This window comes from Dendroctonus ponderosae, unplaced genomic scaffold (assembly GCF_020466585.1).
Source record: "Dendroctonus ponderosae isolate FM_Combo_2020 unplaced genomic scaffold, Dpon_F_20191213v2 Dpon_F_20191213_8, whole genome shotgun sequence".
In the NCBI taxonomy this organism is placed as follows: domain Eukaryota; kingdom Metazoa; phylum Arthropoda; class Insecta; order Coleoptera; family Curculionidae; genus Dendroctonus; species Dendroctonus ponderosae.
In genome coordinates, this window is record NW_026019016.1 from 2,560,710 (window position 1) to 2,576,704 (window position 15,995).

A 15,995-nucleotide genomic window follows, 5' to 3' on the forward strand; every position below is an offset into this window, starting at 1 on the left:
CGTTTTGTGTCCGATAATGGACAAAATTAATACTCTAAATGCATGCCAAGGCTTAAAGCAGTAACAACGCTACACATGTAAGTAAAAATAATTAAGTATCTGAACGAAGAATTCTAGTCTATTCCCAAATTTGATTGTCCTGACTAATCACCTGTTAGGCCTAATTAATTTTAGAATGTTTTAAAGTATTGCAATTGCGATGTATTTTAATATGTGATATGATGAGGCTGTTGACGAACTGTGGTTGTTTTTTAAATTAAGAATTTTTTTTTAACTATCTGTTATTTTAGAAAAACTGATGATGGAGGAAAAATACACCGGAATGTATTTTGATTAATAAATAGAGACAATAAATGACTGAAACCCAGGAATAGATTTGATTATCATTATTACCAGTTAACTTACGGGCGAGCAAGAGTGAGTGACTTAAAATCCGCATCAAAAAGGCATGAAAACGTGATGTGGGAAGGTCAGTTGATACATAATGATATGTGAATGTTTATCTATCTATCATTTGTAGCCAGTCCAAAGGAGCGGCAACTTCCCGAGGACTGGGACCACTTCCATGTGCTTCTCGAGCAACTTCTCCATCGGGTGCCCAGCTTGGGCAATGCCGTGTTGGACCGGCTGTGCAACGGGCCCGAAGCCTTCAGCCCCGATTGTAAATGGATCGTCGGCGAAGCTCCTGAGGTGAAACATTCGCTCATCCCAACTGAACTTTCACTTGAAGTTGCATGTTTTAGATTCGCAACTACCTGGTTGCGGCTGGGATGAAAACGGTCGGCATATCAGCGGCCGGTGGCGTGGGCAAAGCGACCGCCGAACTTATTGTTGACGGAGAGACCGGCTACGACATGTACGAGTTGGAAGTTTCGCGCTTTTTAGGACTGCACAACAACCGGAAATTCCTTCGGGACCGAGTGAAAGAAGGTAAATTGGGCGGATTTGAGTTGACGGGGGACTGGAGGTAGTGATTTCAGTTCCCGGGTTGCACTACGGCATGAATTACCCGTTCTCCGAGTTCCAAACTGGCCGCAACTTGAGAATGTCGCCGGTTTACCCGAAACTTCGTGAAGCAGGAGCGGTATTCGGCCAGGTGATGGGCTACGAGCGGCCGACTTGGTTCGACTTCGAAGCTATGCGAGGTTGAGCGAAGCGTCAATGGCCTGATCCCATAGGGAAACTGGTTCATTTTTTTGCAGATCATGAAGACTTCGACTGGTCAATGCCTTACAGGATAGCATACACGAACACATTTGGAAAGCCACCTTGGTTCGATTTTGTGGCCAGGGAATATGCAGCATGCCGAGAAGGCGTTGGCATCAGTGACTACTCGTCGTTTACCAAAGTGGATCTTTGGGTGAGTTTTAGTTGATTTGAACTCCCAACACTCGGTTTTTTCATGACGGTTCAGTCGAAGGGAAACGAGGTTGTCGAGGCTCTTCAGTTCGTCTGCTCTAACGATGTGGACGTTCCGGTTGGCAGTATTATTCATACTGGCATGCAGAACTCCAAGGGAGGCTACGAGAACGATTGTTCATTGGCAAGGCTTTCGCCCAATCAGTGAGTTTATTTAATCTCCACTGAGTTTTTGCATAATTTGATGAAATTTTCCATATTCCGCTCAGCTATATGATGATCGCCCCCACAATCCAACAGACGCGGTGCAAAGTGTGGTTGCAAAAGCATCTCCCGGCCACCGTGGCCATATCGGATGTAACCAGCATGTTTACAGCGCTGTGCATTATGGGGCCTTTCACTAGGACGCTGCTGTCTGAGCTTACAGACACCGACCTGGATCCAAAGCACTTTCCATTTTTCACATACAAAATGTTGGATATCGGCCTGGCTAATGGCATCCGCACCATGAATCTAACCCATACTGGCGAGCTCGGATATGTCTTGTATATACCTAACGAGGTATGTGTTGAAAATTTCAGCATTATCGCGACATGACTAGAGCGTTTTGGCTGCAGTTTGCTCTGCACGTTTACTCCAGCTTGATAAATGCGGGGGAAAAGTATGATATTACTCATGCGGGCCACTACGCCACCAGGGCGCTGCGAGTGGAGAAGTTTTACGCCTTTTGGGGGCAGGATTTGGACACCACTACGACGCCTTTAGAGTGCGGTCGAGTTTGGCGTGTAAAGTTTGATGTAAGGCCCCATTAAAGTCTGCGGTTTGTTTAGCATACAGCCGAGGTTTTGTAGAAAAAAGTCGATTTTATCGGGCGCGATGCTTTGCTAAAGCAACGGGAAGAAGGAGTAAGGAGAATGTACATTCAATTGGTGCTGGAGGACCACGACATGGAAACCGACTTGTGGCCTTGGGGTGGAGAGCCGATTTACCGCAATGGGCAGCATGTAGGAATTTGTACCACCACCGGCTACGGATTCACTTTCAAAAAACAGGTGCCCCATTGTCTTTCACTTACTCATGGGTTTCAGTACCAATGAAGTTTATTCTGTTAAAGGTTTGTCTGGGATTTGTGGAAAACATCGATGATAAGGGCGAACAGCACAAAGTGACGCACGATTTCATTAACAGTGGCCACTTTGAGGTGGACATTGCGGGGATCAGGTGCGCGCCAAGTCTTATTGAACAGCCACTTAGATAACAAGTGATGCTTTTCAGGTACCACGCTAAAGCTAATATTCATTCGCCGATTCTGCCCACGAAATATCCGGATAAGGAGCGCGATGTGTACCGAGCAACCCGAGGAAAGGGCGACGAGCAGCGCGATGCTCATCAAATAGTGAAAGCCATCTAATGGCACCTTTATTGTTGCTGATCTGTGGAATGTTCTCAAAAAATGTGTGTAAATAGAGGTAGGCGTTAAAATAAAACATATTTTGCTTAAAAAACTTGCCCGATGTTGCTTCATACCAAACATTAATTCCTAAGTTAAACAAGTAGAATGAACATGTAAGTAGACAAAGAGCAGTTGATACTAAAATACGTCAATATTAAAACAGGTTTCAACTTCTTCAGACTATCCCGAAATGCACTCAATTTCCCAGTTTGCCATCGCGTTTCAGATGCGAGTTAATGTAGTCATCAGGCGATTCAGTCGTAAACATAAATCGTTTCACTACAGTGAAAGTCGGGCTGCAGGGAACAGATACACTGCGTTCTCGTTTGTGTCGGTATTTGCGAGTTATCACTTTGCCCAGCTTGGAGGGCTGCTTGCAATTAAGCACTTGTCCCGTTAACACATTGCGGATATCCAAAGTGTAGGTCAGAGTAATCCTAGGGGGAGCTTTTCTGCGTTCTGTGCTCAGAGGAACATCCCCGTCAATAAACGGGATTTCAAAGGGCTCGCAAACAGGCTGCTTTCCTTTTGTAAAAGTTGGTAAACTGCCCGTTGCCCTCAGGGCCACTGACAAATCGATGCCTGCAGTTAAACGTTCGCTCTCTGGCTGTGTCAGCTGTAGTTCGGACAATGCCTTAGTCACTTGCTCAGTAGATTTGTTCTCTGTCTTCAAATGAGTACTCACTAGCTCAGTCAAAGAGCTAATACTCTCGTCACTGGTTTTCTGAGGGCAGTCAACAGCATCTTTCGTACCAAACAAGCTGGGGATTACAAAGGGCTTTGGGGTTACACCGTTTGAACGCGTACCAAATATGTTTGGTACCACAAAACTTTTCACATTAGCAGTCGTCGTTGTTTTGTCGCCAAGAAATTTCAATGCAGCGCATTTCAGGCTTGATGAGTTGTCCATTTTTCACGATTACACTCCTACTTTTTGGAAACTTGGAAACCTCACATCACAATATTCAAATTTGGGGCCCTGCAGGCATTAACTCATTAAAAAGACTATTTGATAGTTGCTTTGAAAGACAAGTAGGTTTACTTTGAAGAAAAAGGATAATGGTGTTGACCATAGATGAAGACCTAATCAGCCGTTGTGTCATTTTGTACGATTTGTTTACATTTACTTTTTGGCTTTAAAAATGTGTTTTAGAGACGATTTTTGGTCAAACTAACCCTATTTCACTGTAGTTGTCAAACCATTTTGATTTACAGTTTTTTGCAAGGGTGGGTTAATAAATGGGCCTAAAAATGAGTAGAAAGCTGCCACTCGTTGTAATTTTGGGGCCCACAGGGTCAGGAAAAACTAAGCTATCGCTTGAAGTGGCCACGAAGTTTGGGGGAGAAATTATAGGAGCAGACTCCATGCAGGTAAACATTTCACTTGCCTGTTTCATCTAACTGAAATTGAGGGTTTTGATGCCAGGTATACAGGGGGCTAAACATAGCATCGGCCAAGGCCACTGAAGAGGAGCAAGCTGTTGCCCCTCACCACTTAATCAACATTCTGGAACCCGATCAGTTGTTCACAGTGCTCGAATACAGAAATCGAGCTGTACCAATCATCGAAGACCTGCTTAAGTCGGATAAACTGCCAGTGGTTGTAGGAGGCACCAACTATTACATCGAATCCCTGTTGTGGAGAATCTTAGTACAAAACCCAGAGGAAAAAGTGCTCACGCAGACTGGAATGTTACCCAGCAATCAGCATGAACTGGCCAGTTCTGTGCTTCACGAGCAGCTGAAAAGGTTGGATCCTGCAATGGCCAGGCGGCTGCATCCAAACAACAAGAGGAAAATCTTGAGGTACGTCTGAACTTGGGTTTAGTTGGAGATGCTCCTTATGTAGCTTGCACTTGCAGGTCCTTGGAGATTTTACACCAACGGGGAAAAAAACACAGCGAAATCATTGACGAGCAATGCCAGACATCAATGTCCACTTCAGGGGGCGGATTACGCTACGACAATGCCGTTGTGTTCTGGCTTCAGTGCGATCAGGTTTGTTTCGTTCATAATCGATCAGTTTTATCTGTGTAGACCGCCACTAAATCCATCCATGCATAAACTCGCTATTATTTAAACAAAAGGCAGCTTTAAACACTCACTTGTTTCAGTAGGACGTCTTGAATAAAAGGCTAGACGACAGAGTGGACAAGATGATTGAAGAAGGTCTGTTGGAGGAGCTTTTGCATTTCCACAAGGTTTATAATCAGCAACGATTGCTCGAAGGCGGGTGAGTTTCCCAAGGCGTTTTTTATAAGCATTTCAAGTGCAAGTGTTGCGCGATTTATTCTAGTCCCCCCGATTACACGAAAGGAATATTCCAGTCCATAGGTTTTAAAGAGTTCCATTCCTACTTGATTCTGTCCGAGGCTGAAAAGACCTCTGAAGTAGGAAGGAAACTTTTGCAGCTCGCCATTGATGAACTAAAAATGGTCACAAGGCGCTACGCCAGGAAGCAAATCAAGTGGATGAGTAACCGGTTTTTGAGTCGAAAGGATCGGCAGGTAAATGAAACAATCGTCTTATTCATATTTAGAACTTTTGGGAAAAAGCTTGTACTTTTATCCGGGTTTTTATAAATCTAATTTTTTACACATTTTCAATTGTTAAGGCAAGATCTCGGAGCTGACTTCTCCAGACACAAATTCAAAGCCCGCAGTACATTCTATTATACCAAAAACAAATTGTTTTCGATTCTAAACGATGCAAAAATAAACACAACACACAACATTGTCCAGGTGCCGCCGATATACGCTCTGGACACCAGCGACGTGGCGCAATGGACGCAAAAGGTCACCAATCCGGCTTTTCGCATTGTGGAGAGCCACATTTGCGGAACCCTCAGCACCATCGAGCCTCTGCCTATGCGAGACACCGTTTCCGTTCCCAATTTGCTGGATGACTCCTATCTCTGCGAAGTCTGCAACCGAATTTTCGTAGGAAAGCACCAACGGGACATTCACATGAATAGTCGCAAGCACAGAAAGATCCTTGCAAACAAAGCCAAACAGCAGAAATTGTCTTTGGCAAGTAACGAAGAAGCATGTGGAAGGTAGTGAAATAAAACACCCATAAAGCGCTCTTTATAAAGGTTTATTTTTGGTCAAATTTGGAACGTTTACTACATTGTACAGTTTGCGCGCCATCATCTTGTATCGTACCAGCATTTTGTTCTTCATCTTCCCGGGAATGACCATCAGCGTGGTGATGGAATTGCCAATGAAAAACACCGACATGAACAAACACATCGCCAGCACATGCCACGATGCATCCGGATGGTGATTGTACAGCTCGTACAGGGTGTAGGCGTTGACTAGCTGGTACAAGTAAGAGCCGAACAGGAAGGGGTAGAGAAAGGTCAATCCTCTCCACATCCAGTGCTGGAAGCCTTCCACGGTGATCTCCATGTTGCCCTTCATCCCCAAAGCCCGCATCCGATACAATGCGCCGCGCTGATAATTAAACTGCAAGTACTGCACCAAACAGTTGTACAAGCTGTACCGGAAGAACTGTGCCCTGAAAGTGTCCCAGGTGTCGTTCTCCGGCCAGACGAGTAGGACAATAGCCGCAAACACCGACAACCCATGATGGATCCTCCACCACGCCTTGATTTTTGAGCCGTTCGCTCTCAGCACGCTTTCGCGTATCGTTAATGTACAGTAGTACCACACCAGGAAGAACAAGTACAGTTTTTGCAGAAACCTGGACGTCAGTGACATGTTGAGGAGCAACAGAACCGCGGCTATGATGATACATACAAGTTTGAATTTTTCGTACGAGTCTTTGTACTTGAACTTGACCTCTTGGCCCAGGAAACCAACGTTAATGTTCCCCAGTATGATTTTCAGGTACAACCCGCCTTGATGGGGCAAAGTCTCTTCGATCAGTTGCAGTTGGGCCTCCCGTTTTAGGCTCTCATTCCGAATTTCTCTCAGCCTTTCGGTACTGATCTCTGTCTTCAAGCCCGCATTAATCGCCTTCAGTCTGTATCTCTGATGGCCGATTTGTGCCAGGAAGCTGCTCTGCTGGCTGGTGATCTCCTTCAGCCTCCTCAAGTAGACCTGGTGCGCCTCCTCTAGCTTTTTGTACTCCACCTCGAGCTCCTCCCATTGCACTTCCACACTGTCTTCCATTTCACTACAGCTAAAAATACACTTTCACACGCAGATTTTTCCGATTGTTCATTTATAGACGATTTAATTGGCCAATGTATTTCGAATATATGGCCTAGATAAGATACGGGAACGGAGAATGAAGTGGTCACGCTTCTGTTAAGCACTTTGTACCGGGCTGCTTGTCAATATTAACTAGAAATAATAAACGAACGATAATGATTACCGGTTATCTGCGGCTTTGCACACCGTTCAGGTCGAAGTTTAAAGGTGATTTTTGACCTATTCGGCAAAATTTCGCTTTTTTTTAGTTTACACTTTACTCGGTATCTGCAATTAAATATCGCAAATTCTTCGAACACAGCGCCGTCGTGATAGTGTTTGATCTGAGTAAATATACAATTTTTTTCAAATGTAATAACATTTATTAACAAAACTGGGAATAGAAAAATTGACAACTATAACTGCACTTGCCAAGTGCAAAAAATCATCTTTTGTTGGCAAGTTCGCTCCACTCTTTTTCTCCCATCAGGATTTGATGGAACTGAACAAAAACCAACATTTCCCAACCACTACAGTTCAAACTAATCACATGTCTATAATCACTTACGATTCAGAAAAAAGACAATCGCCAAGCCTGGCCAGTTTCATATCGTTTTGGCATAGAAGTATCGATTTTGGGATTAATACAGTTAAGATGAACGATCGACTGGCTCAACGAGGGCCCTAAACAATGAAAACCAGCGCCCTGATTGAGCCTTCGCCTTGCACATACACTTGTAGCACTAGATATATCACAGCACAGCAAAACAAAAAAAATATTTTGCGACATTCAGTCTCCACGGGTTCCTCAATTGTTTACCGGTTATTAAATAAAACAATTAATGCGGTGTTGAGAGACGTAGCGGAAACAAAACATGGCAATATTTAATTATATGGGATTTTTGGCTTTCTAGAAAATATAGGAAAAAAAACCGTTCGACAGTAATTCACAGACCTTCTATACCAACGTATCTAGAACGAGGTTACCACCAGCTGCATGACCCCTACTTGAAAAAAATTGCAATCACCACTACTAGCCTTCGTCAACTTTTGCCTCTTCCAGCTTCAGTTGTTTTTCGTCTTCTGGAGCTTCTTGCTGTTGCCGCTTCTCCATTTCCGTCTTGAACGTCTCGATTTCTTCAGAACTAAAACAGTTAATTGTTGGCTTACGCCATACTGCACCTGTTCGACATACCTGATTTGCAAAAAAAGAATGCCGTTGACCACGTTAAGCATATCGAGCACTGAACCCATAGAAGGCGGCTGAATCTGAATTGGTGGCAATGTGGCCCCATTCTTCCCCGTATAGATTTCATTCATTTTCTTTTGCAACACCACGGCTTGTTGCGTGAGATGCTTCAGGCACTCAGAAGATTCTTTGGTTTTTTCGTGATTTTCTCCCAGCTAGAAGAGAAAAAATTTATTAGCACCGTATGAAATATCTAAACAGTTGCTTTTTTGCCTGGGTCTTGTAGATGGTGAACGCTTCCTTTTCGTTGGTGAGTGCAGAGCGAAAGTTGCCCATGCAGCTCTGCGTCCTGGCTACCAAGTGATAGGTCACAGCCACCTTAAGAGATTTGGCTCCGTAGTACTTAATGTTGAGGGCCAAGGCCTTTTCTAGGAACTTTAACGATAGTTCGTATTCGCCAACGGCGTGCAGAATCAAACTGATATTGACCTGCAAAGAAAACCAACAATGCAATTTGCAGATTACCCAAAGTAGCATTGCAGAATGCCTAGGGATTTATGGGCTAGGACTTACGTCTAGTAAAGCCACCTCAGGATGATTTTCGCCGCATACTATTACTGCTAGATACCGGGCTCTGTACAGTAACTTCAATGCGGTGCTAATCTGACTATTGGCGAAACAGTACAACGCCAAGTGGGCCTGAAATGATGGATTATTCCGTATATTTGCAATCGAGGAAAGTGTATAAACCTACGTATTCGGTAATAGTGTACGGATGGTCGATGCCATTCACTCTTTCGGACATCAGCACAGCCTTCTGCTGGTAGGCCATCGCTTCCGCGTGCTCGCCCATCACATAGTTTAGTCGCGCGATCATTCTGAGACACTGAGCAATCTCTGGATGCATCGCGCCGTACACGTTGTTCAGGAGATTCAGAGCTTCATTGATTAACTCATACCCGTCCTTGAAGTAGCCTTGCTGAATCTTACTTTGCCCTGCAGCCAATGGAACAACCCTCATTTCCACACACTGCAAACGAGCGCCTCAACCTACCAGTGGTATAGAAGTTGTAAGCATCCGTCGCCCTTGGATTGATGTGCTTGACGATTGGGAATATATTCAGAATGTCCTCCTCGAAGAAGATGAGCTTGTTCTTTGAGTCCAAATTGTAGTCTCGCAGCAATACTTGCAAACCAGTCTTCAAGCAGAGCCCTCTCAAAAGAGACACTTTCTGCAACTTGTATGCCTCCGTGACAGTATCGATCTCATTGGAAACCAAATCGTAATCGTAGTACGCTTTGAGGTCTTGCTTGAGTTGGTTCCAAAGCGACTTGGGACTCAAATTTGCCCACTCGTTGTTGTCGTTGCCTATCAGTGGATTGACGCGACCTCGACGCTTGTTCCGCTTTTTGTTGTTTTTGCTCTGAAACTAAGAACGTTTTTTTGCTTTAGTGCTCGTACAGTCTGGAGCCAAGACATACCTCGTCAACATTTTGCAACGGATTTGGCACCACGCCGCCCGAATAGAAGAAACAGTTCAAAAAGTGAGCGATAGCTACTGATAGGTTCATCATCTCGCAGCCCTGCAGGTAGGCGGTGAAAAGGTGCTTGGCCGAACGAAGAATTAATTCTCCCACAGCAATGCTGTACAGGTATTCGAGCTGTCTAACTTTGGCCAGGAGGCTGGTAACTTTGCCCAGGTAACGCATGTTGATGCCGCGATTGTGCATGGCTTCAGACAGAGTCACGCCGTCCATTGGCGCCGAAGAGTGATCCAGACAGTCGCGGATCTAAAATAAAAAACTCCAAAACTCAAATACTCTTTCCGAACCGCGCGAAAAGAATGTTAGTGTAAAGGTACCTATTGTCAGGTTGAGGAGGCACTTACAAAAGTAGGAATTTGCACAGTCAAGAGAAACTCGGCCGCATCTTTCACCAGTTGCCTTTGCGTGGACAATGGAGGATCCAGACTCTCAGAGTGTTTGATACCAGGCGAGTACACGTCGGGATTGAACCGGATGTCGAATTCCCCATCCTTCAATGAACCGACAGCGATACAGGCAGTTTTTACGATGTTCTTTGTGCTCTCTTCTACTGAAATCAGAATGAAATGCAGTTACGTATAACAGACTTTGTTGATGGCTTACGCTCGATCTTCGTGCCATCGGTGATACTCTCCACAATTTTCTTCGCTTCATCATCCTCCATTTGGCTCTTTTTCTCTTCGCGCTCGTCCTTCTCTTTTTCCTCGTCCTTGCTGATCTCTTTCTCTACTTCCTTATTGTCCTTGTTGTCGCCTGTGTTTTCCTCAATGGCAGTTCTCTGTCCAATTTTATCTCCCGTCTTCTTCATGTTGAGCTGCTGCAGGTGGTATGCTGCGTACTTGATGAACATCATGTAACGAGCCTCGACAAAGCCATCAATCAGTTCTTGGCGCAGACAACAAAGCTTGTGTTTGTGTTCGATGGGAAAACCGTGCGCAATCACCTCTTTACTCAGCTCCTCTCCATCCACTGGAAGCACAAGAGATAAAATACATAGCTGGAAACCAACTGGAATAGTTAAATACGTTTGAGAAAGTTGACATCGGGTGGGAACGTTCGCAGTAGATCGAGGATGTAGTGCCGACCATCGTTCCCTATAATCCCCTTGCATTCAACGCTTGAGCACAGCTCGACGGCCTCGTCCTTTTCGTTCAGCACATGGTGGGGTAAGATTTTTAACTGCTGGCCCGCCTTGTTGAGCTACAAGTCAGAAACATAAAAACATTGAACGGCAATTAGGATTCGTATCTACCAAATCTAGATACTTCGGATGGGACAGAACGGTCTTTCCAAAGTCAATTGAGCCATACACCACTGACTGTTCCTGTTCACGCTCCAAGATCCCGGGAATAATCGACTGGGCTGTTACTCTGTACCCTCTATAATCCACTACGACTGTGCCCAGCGTGTACAAGCCAGGTAAATCCACCGCACTATATACGCGGACACCCTGTAGATCGTTACGCTGGAACGGACAAAAATGTCACGAACAGTGTTTTTTTGATGATTTTCTAGTGACTTACTGGTGCTACAAAAGCGGCGGCGTCGCCGCCAAGTTCTTTGTAATGATCTCGCACGTCGAATCCCAATGAGAAGAAAATGTTGTTCCATATGAACATTTGCATTTTCGCTTCCTCGCCAGGATTGATGGCCATCACGTTCCCATCGATTACTGCCATCGCTCCCCTAGTGGCTGCAGCCACAAAGTCGCTATGTACCTGAAGGAGATTAACCCTCGCATCAAAGCCTCTGTTTAAAATTTGAAGATTTACCTTAAATATAGCGCGTTCGCGCAAAAGTCTTTCGGGTAAGGTTTTCCTGGGCAACTCCCTGGTGGTTTGCAGCTCTTCGTTCCAGTCACGGGTCTGACCGGGTATGTGCTCCTCATAGCCCAATTTCGAAGACAAAGCTGCAATTCTCCAGCTTAGGCTCACTGAAAACTCACGAATCTACCATAACTTACAGTCTTCTGCGCGGATGGCATCGATGGAATGGTCCATGGTAGGTGCACACCACGCATAGAGCTGATATGGAGTCGCCACTCTCTCAAAAGGATGGCGTTGGTTGCGTTTCTTCTGCAAGGTGGCAAAGTTGCGCTTAAATTGAGGCGAAATTTGATTCAACAACTCAATGAGTGAATGGCACAAATGACTAGGCGATTGGGGCTTTGGGTTGAACTCTTCCGCTGTTGACCTGAACACAATGGTTGTTTTTTATGCGTCGAAGCGAGCACACACAACTGCCAACTCACTGATTGATGTAAAATCCTCTAGAGCAAGCCGATATGTGGTAATGCTTATCCTCTAAAGTGACCACATAGAGATACATCAGATCTCCGTGGAGTTTTCGGTAACCAGGAGGCGGATTCCAAGCAGACGTGGTCAAAACCTTCACACACTGCGGCGATTTCTGGTCCTTAAATTGGGGCTGTAACGCGGTGAGCGGTCGGTCTTTGCTCTCGGGCATAATATAATCCGGCGGGGTGCAATCGACGCTCTCCGGTCGCATCCGTTTCTTCTCTGCAACATCCAAATTCCAGCACTAAGGTCAACCGCAACCAAACACTCCCCTACCTAATATATCGCCCTGAGTGACGGTGTTGAGGAAGCTCAGAGAGTTGCACTCCATCCCATTGTAGGCATCGCCAGGATCAATTGACTTGAGCAAGTCGCGCACGTGTCTTACGTGAATTCTGGCCTCTCGCATCGTATAGGGCTCCTCCACCACCTTGATAATTGAGCCCTCTTTCAGCCCGTCAATGTTCTTCAGCTCGGCAAAGTTGTCCAGGCTGTTGCCGTCCAATTGCAAAGAGAAGCAAGTGCGGTGGCACGTATCCTCCCGGTCCATCAGCAACTGATGAATTTCTTGAACTAGTTCCATACTGGACACCTGCAAATACACAAAGCATAGATAATAGTTGGTAAAAGATGTCTGTTTCGGTTCTTGGGTTTAACGATCGATAGTTTAGCTTTAACAAGAATTTACAAAGTGGCTCAAAATCACTCATAACTATGGGAAACATTGGTGAAAGGTGAACTTACAGAAGTTATTTTTTGGCTTTGAGAAAATTAAGCCATATTTTCACATATGGCCTAAACGAAGAAGGATTAACGTTGCTTGACTAGTTAGTTACCTGGATATCAAAAGCTTCAACGCCGGGACTTTGGATCTTAATGGTAAACCCGACGTCTTGGATAAAGACGACTTTGTCCTCGCTTTCATCCTTCTCCTTTTCTTCCACATCCTTCGACAACTTATCTAAAACCAAAAAATAAAGACTCAAAGACAATTGTTGCTATTAGATTGAAGAATCTGAGTTCTCACCTTTGCTGTTCTCTGAATCCCTGTCCGCCTTAGGGTCATCGCCTTTATCTGCCAAACAATAAATGAAAATATTATAATTGTATTTAAGTCGGACCTTGGCTTAAAATTATCATGCAAAACCATATCTGGTGAACACTAGACCTGCAGCTCTTAAATGTGTTAAGGAACGGGACAATTCTAAGTAACTTCAGTGAGAAGATACGAAATGCTAAATCAAAACTTTGAAGAAGTGAAAAAAACGGTCTTTTGTAGGTCCAATGTGGTGGATTCCATATATTTTATCTTCCTTTCTAGATTTTCTAAATCGGAAGGAAGATAGCTGGTTCGAATATTTGTTAAATAAAGTTGGCCCTGTGCAATAAGATCTAGCTTATATTGAACGTCTGTATTTATTGAAAAGCTCTTTCGCGCCTCATTTCTTAATATCTATGACCCGGAAGTTCCATTAGTTGCCAATTGTAGGGCAAGAAACGAGTTGAAGCTCTGCAAGGCTTAGATGACTCAGAAAATTATTACAGTCTTGGATCACAATTTCTAGATAAGGAAAGGTAAGTCTTATTGAGACACTTTTACCAATTTATTTCATTCCAATCATACAGTTCGTTTGTTGAATTGGTTACTCAAATACTTTTTCTAACATTTTCTGATGTCCCATCGATCGCCAGTTAAATTCCCGATAGGTTAGCGTTGTTTCACATAATGTAGGTCTATTAACTCCAAAGTTCTCATTGATCGCAACACTAAATGTAAATAAACGCCCGTATAATATGAAAATTGCAACCAAATGCATTAAAACAATGCAGCCTTGGTTAAATAAATAAGTCAAGCTGGGTGCACCCAAGGAATGTTTTGATTATTTGCTTTGAAATAAGCCTGGCTAAACCATCACTTCTTATCAGGCAGCGATAAGAACTTCGTCCCCAGTTCACAGCGAAGAAGATTACATTTAACATTTAACATTAATCAATTTGTGCTGAGGTTATCTCACTGGATTATGTAACGAATGTCCAGAGATGAAAATTCAGCTGGAAATTGCTCACCATTCAAAGGCTCGATGTCCTGGACACCTTTAACACTCTTCTTGAGGGTTTTCTCTAAAAGGGCTTGCTCGCCCCCACTTTGCACCTCAGTTTCCACTGTTCCTGGGGCCATCGCGATCCAACTGGAATTAGGCCTGCCGTGATCCAATAATGAAGCCGGAGGTGAAGGCTTTGCTCTGCCGAATTGGAGCAATTAATGGAGAAAACCTGCACTGTGTAGATTCCGGGGAATTTGGACCAAGGCACGTGTTTTCCAGACAAGCACCCCCACTCACGTCAATTTGGTTTAAAGCACCAAAGCAACATTGTCAAGTCGGTTTAGACTAAAGGTCGTTCGGTGATAACTGGCCACTGGTTTGCAAATATAGCAACATTTACTCTCTTTAAAAAAATTATAACACATTTGACAAAGCCTGGATAAGCTAGCTGATCATGAGAAAATAAAATCCTGCCTTCAGACAATTTTTAAATAAAATTTAGCCATCACTTTTGGGACGTAATGGACAACTCTGTAGCCAGATTGGAGCGATTCAGATCCGAACGCTCTGTTTCAACTTTCAAACATCACTGTCACCATCTCACGTCAGTCATATCGCCCTTTGTTTTTTTCTGGAAATCTTCCTGGTATTTTCCAAGCAGTGAAGCTGCTTCCATTAAATTTCCATTATCCGCTCGTGAAATTCCCCATGTGTGTTGGCCCTCGGCGGGGATGACAGATATGTCTCCATCAGAAGTACGAACTACCCTTGTAGCTGCTACAAGCAACTACCCTTGTAATGATCATTGCATTTTTAGAGACGTTTGCAAAAGGAGCTCATGTCCCTGATCAAGGACCCGCCTCCGGGCGTATCAGTGGATGCCGAACAGGCTGAGCAAAACCTACTACAGTAAGTACATTGTCGAGCCTTGGACTCGGTTCAAAGCTCCGCAAAAGCTTCAAGATTGAAGAGCTGGTTGTGAGAACTTATTTGGATGTAGGCCTGCTGGGCTGGGGTCTTAAGCAACACATTTTCTCACGTGCCTTTAAGCACAAGGCCTGGTGGATAAAATTATCATTGTTTCAGATGGACTATTCACATGGAAGGGGCCTTGGGCACTTTGTATGAAGGCGAACAGTTCCAGTTACAGTTCAAATTTAGCAATAAATACCCGTTTGATTCGCCAGAGGTATTTTTTCGAATCAAGTCAGTCTTTCAGGTAACACGGGCATAATTCCAGGTTACCTTTGTGGGAAGCAACATTCCCATCCATCCCCATGTGTACAGCAACGGTCACATCTGTTTATCTATATTGACTGATGATTGGTCTCCTGCTCTTTCGGTGCAGTCGGTTTGTCTATCTATTGTATCTATGCTCAGTAGCTGTAAGGACAAGGTAAGTGGTTAGATTGGAAAGAATGCGGCCAATAACGAACAGGGGCACTTTTTCAGCAACGTCCGCCGGACAATACGTTTTATGTGAAGACCTGCAGCAAAAACCCCAAGAAAACCAAGTGGTGGTATCACGGTAAGTTCAGCAGAGTTTTTTTTTATTGGTTGTGCTGGAGTTTGTTTTTCAGATGACTCTGTCTGAACGGTTCAATACTTGTGATTTTAGGACCCATTCTATATATGTATAATTATTGCTATTGCTGGTGTATTTTATGAATTAGTACTTATTTTATATTCACCATTTCTACCCCTTGCAATAGATCTGAAGTCTATGTATTTATTTGGCAATTAGTCTGTGATAAGCTGAATTATTCATTCGAGGAAATTCCTACACTAATTTCGACCAAAAAATGTTACTTGCTGCCAAACCCTGCTGATTTTCATTATTTTATTATTGGTTGACATGCGGGCTTTAAGCGTGTATTAGAGCTGATCGGACGGATGCAGAAGCACCTGGAACACTGTTTTAAATACTTGTCAAATATATGTTTTATTATA

At 44.0% G+C, this 15,995-nt stretch overlaps 5 protein-coding genes across 7 annotated transcripts in view; 3 read left to right on the top strand and 2 right to left on the bottom strand.

The window, feature by feature from the left end:
• LOC109544754 (pyruvate dehydrogenase phosphatase regulatory subunit, mitochondrial) overlaps positions 1-2,864 on the top strand; it is a 5,441-nt gene extending 2,577 nt beyond the window's left edge. The window contains exons 7-16 of the mRNA XM_019915076.2: positions 521-690; positions 744-930; positions 981-1,145; positions 1,203-1,360; positions 1,415-1,563; positions 1,629-1,920; positions 1,977-2,156; positions 2,211-2,411; positions 2,474-2,580; positions 2,635-2,864. Coding sequence (XP_019770635.1) covers positions 521-690; positions 744-930; positions 981-1,145; positions 1,203-1,360; positions 1,415-1,563; positions 1,629-1,920; positions 1,977-2,156; positions 2,211-2,411; positions 2,474-2,580; positions 2,635-2,770 — 1,745 coding nt within the window. The 3' untranslated portion in view covers positions 2,771-2,864. The remainder of the gene's footprint in view (positions 1-520; positions 691-743; positions 931-980; positions 1,146-1,202; positions 1,361-1,414; positions 1,564-1,628; positions 1,921-1,976; positions 2,157-2,210; positions 2,412-2,473; positions 2,581-2,634) is intronic.
• Positions 2,865-3,348: 484 nt separating this feature from the next.
• LOC109544756 (tRNA dimethylallyltransferase) lies at positions 3,349-5,896 on the top strand. Its single transcript, XM_019915078.2, has 6 exons — positions 3,349-4,183; positions 4,239-4,618; positions 4,675-4,810; positions 4,930-5,045; positions 5,109-5,319; positions 5,554-5,896. Exons 1-6 carry the CDS (start codon positions 4,052-4,054, stop codon positions 5,869-5,871), a joined length of 1,293 nt encoding a protein of 430 aa, XP_019770637.1. The 5' UTR covers positions 3,349-4,051; the 3' UTR covers positions 5,872-5,896.
• Positions 5,893-14,372, bottom strand: LOC109544751 (clustered mitochondria protein homolog). Of its 2 annotated transcripts, none has more exons than XM_019915071.2 (19): positions 14,068-14,372; positions 13,028-13,075; positions 12,837-12,961; positions 12,277-12,592; positions 11,955-12,222; positions 11,667-11,896; positions 11,476-11,612; positions 11,227-11,421; positions 10,956-11,168; positions 10,729-10,903; positions 10,307-10,672; positions 10,048-10,250; positions 9,641-9,949; positions 9,213-9,588; positions 8,913-9,154; positions 8,732-8,857; positions 8,432-8,647; positions 8,165-8,373; positions 5,893-8,114 (listed from the first exon to the last, which is right to left on the bottom strand). In XM_019915071.2, the coding sequence occupies exons 1-19, from the start codon at positions 14,177-14,179 to the stop codon at positions 8,003-8,005; spliced, it is 3,978 nt and encodes a 1,325-aa protein (XP_019770630.2). In that variant the 5' UTR covers positions 14,180-14,372; the 3' UTR covers positions 5,893-8,002. The 2 variants fall into 2 exon arrangements, with proteins under 2 accessions (XP_019770630.2, XP_019770629.2); XM_019915070.2 differs by having other exon boundaries at positions 10,048-10,253.
• Positions 5,899-6,948, bottom strand: LOC109544739 (transmembrane protein 120 homolog). The gene has a single exon (XM_019915055.2). The coding sequence runs from the start codon at positions 6,946-6,948 to the stop codon at positions 5,899-5,901; it is 1,050 nt and encodes a 349-aa protein (XP_019770614.2).
• A 241-nt stretch (positions 14,373-14,613) lies between the features above and the next one.
• LOC109544758 (ubiquitin-conjugating enzyme E2 W) lies at positions 14,614-15,995 on the top strand. 2 transcript variants are annotated; one of them, XM_019915081.2, is made up of 6 exons: positions 14,616-14,800; positions 14,863-14,954; positions 15,132-15,234; positions 15,286-15,441; positions 15,498-15,573; positions 15,626-15,995. In XM_019915081.2, exons 1-6 carry the CDS (start codon positions 14,777-14,779, stop codon positions 15,637-15,639), a joined length of 465 nt encoding a protein of 154 aa, XP_019770640.1. In that variant the 5' UTR covers positions 14,616-14,776; the 3' UTR covers positions 15,640-15,995. The 2 variants fall into 2 exon arrangements, with proteins under 2 accessions (XP_019770639.1, XP_019770640.1); XM_019915080.2 differs by having other exon boundaries at positions 14,614-14,800; positions 15,498-15,995.

Excerpts from the sequence above, each read along its gene's own strand:
- LOC109544756 (XM_019915078.2), top strand. The coding sequence starts at position 4,052 with ATGGGCCTAAAAATGAGTAGAAAGCTGCCACTCGTTGTAATTTTGGGG. Across the intron at positions 4,619-4,674 it reads AACAAGAGGAAAATCTTGAG|GTCCTTGGAGATTTTACACC; the intron begins GTACGTCTGAAC and ends TTGCACTTGCAG. Across the intron at positions 5,046-5,108 it reads CAACGATTGCTCGAAGGCGG|TCCCCCCGATTACACGAAAG; the intron begins GTGAGTTTCCCA and ends GATTTATTCTAG.
- LOC109544739 (XM_019915055.2), bottom strand. The coding sequence starts at position 6,948 with ATGGAAGACAGTGTGGAAGTGCAATGGGAGGAGCTCGAGGTGGAGTAC.
- LOC109544751 (XM_019915070.2), bottom strand. The coding sequence starts at position 14,179 with ATGGCCCCAGGAACAGTGGAAACTGAGGTGCAAAGTGGGGGCGAGCAA. Across the intron at positions 10,904-10,955 it reads ATCCGAAGTATCTAGATTTG|CTCAACAAGGCGGGCCAGCA; the intron begins GTAGATACGAAT and ends TCTGACTTGTAG. Across the intron at positions 8,115-8,164 it reads ATTCTTTTTTTGCAAATCAG|TTCTGAAGAAATCGAGACGT; the intron begins GTATGTCGAACA and ends TAACTGTTTTAG.
- LOC109544758 (XM_019915080.2), top strand. The coding sequence starts at position 14,777 with ATGACAGATATGTCTCCATCAGAA. Across the intron at positions 14,801-14,862 it reads CAGATATGTCTCCATCAGAA|AGACGTTTGCAAAAGGAGCT; the intron begins GTACGAACTACC and ends TTGCATTTTTAG. Across the intron at positions 15,442-15,497 it reads TCAGTAGCTGTAAGGACAAG|CAACGTCCGCCGGACAATAC; the intron begins GTAAGTGGTTAG and ends GCACTTTTTCAG.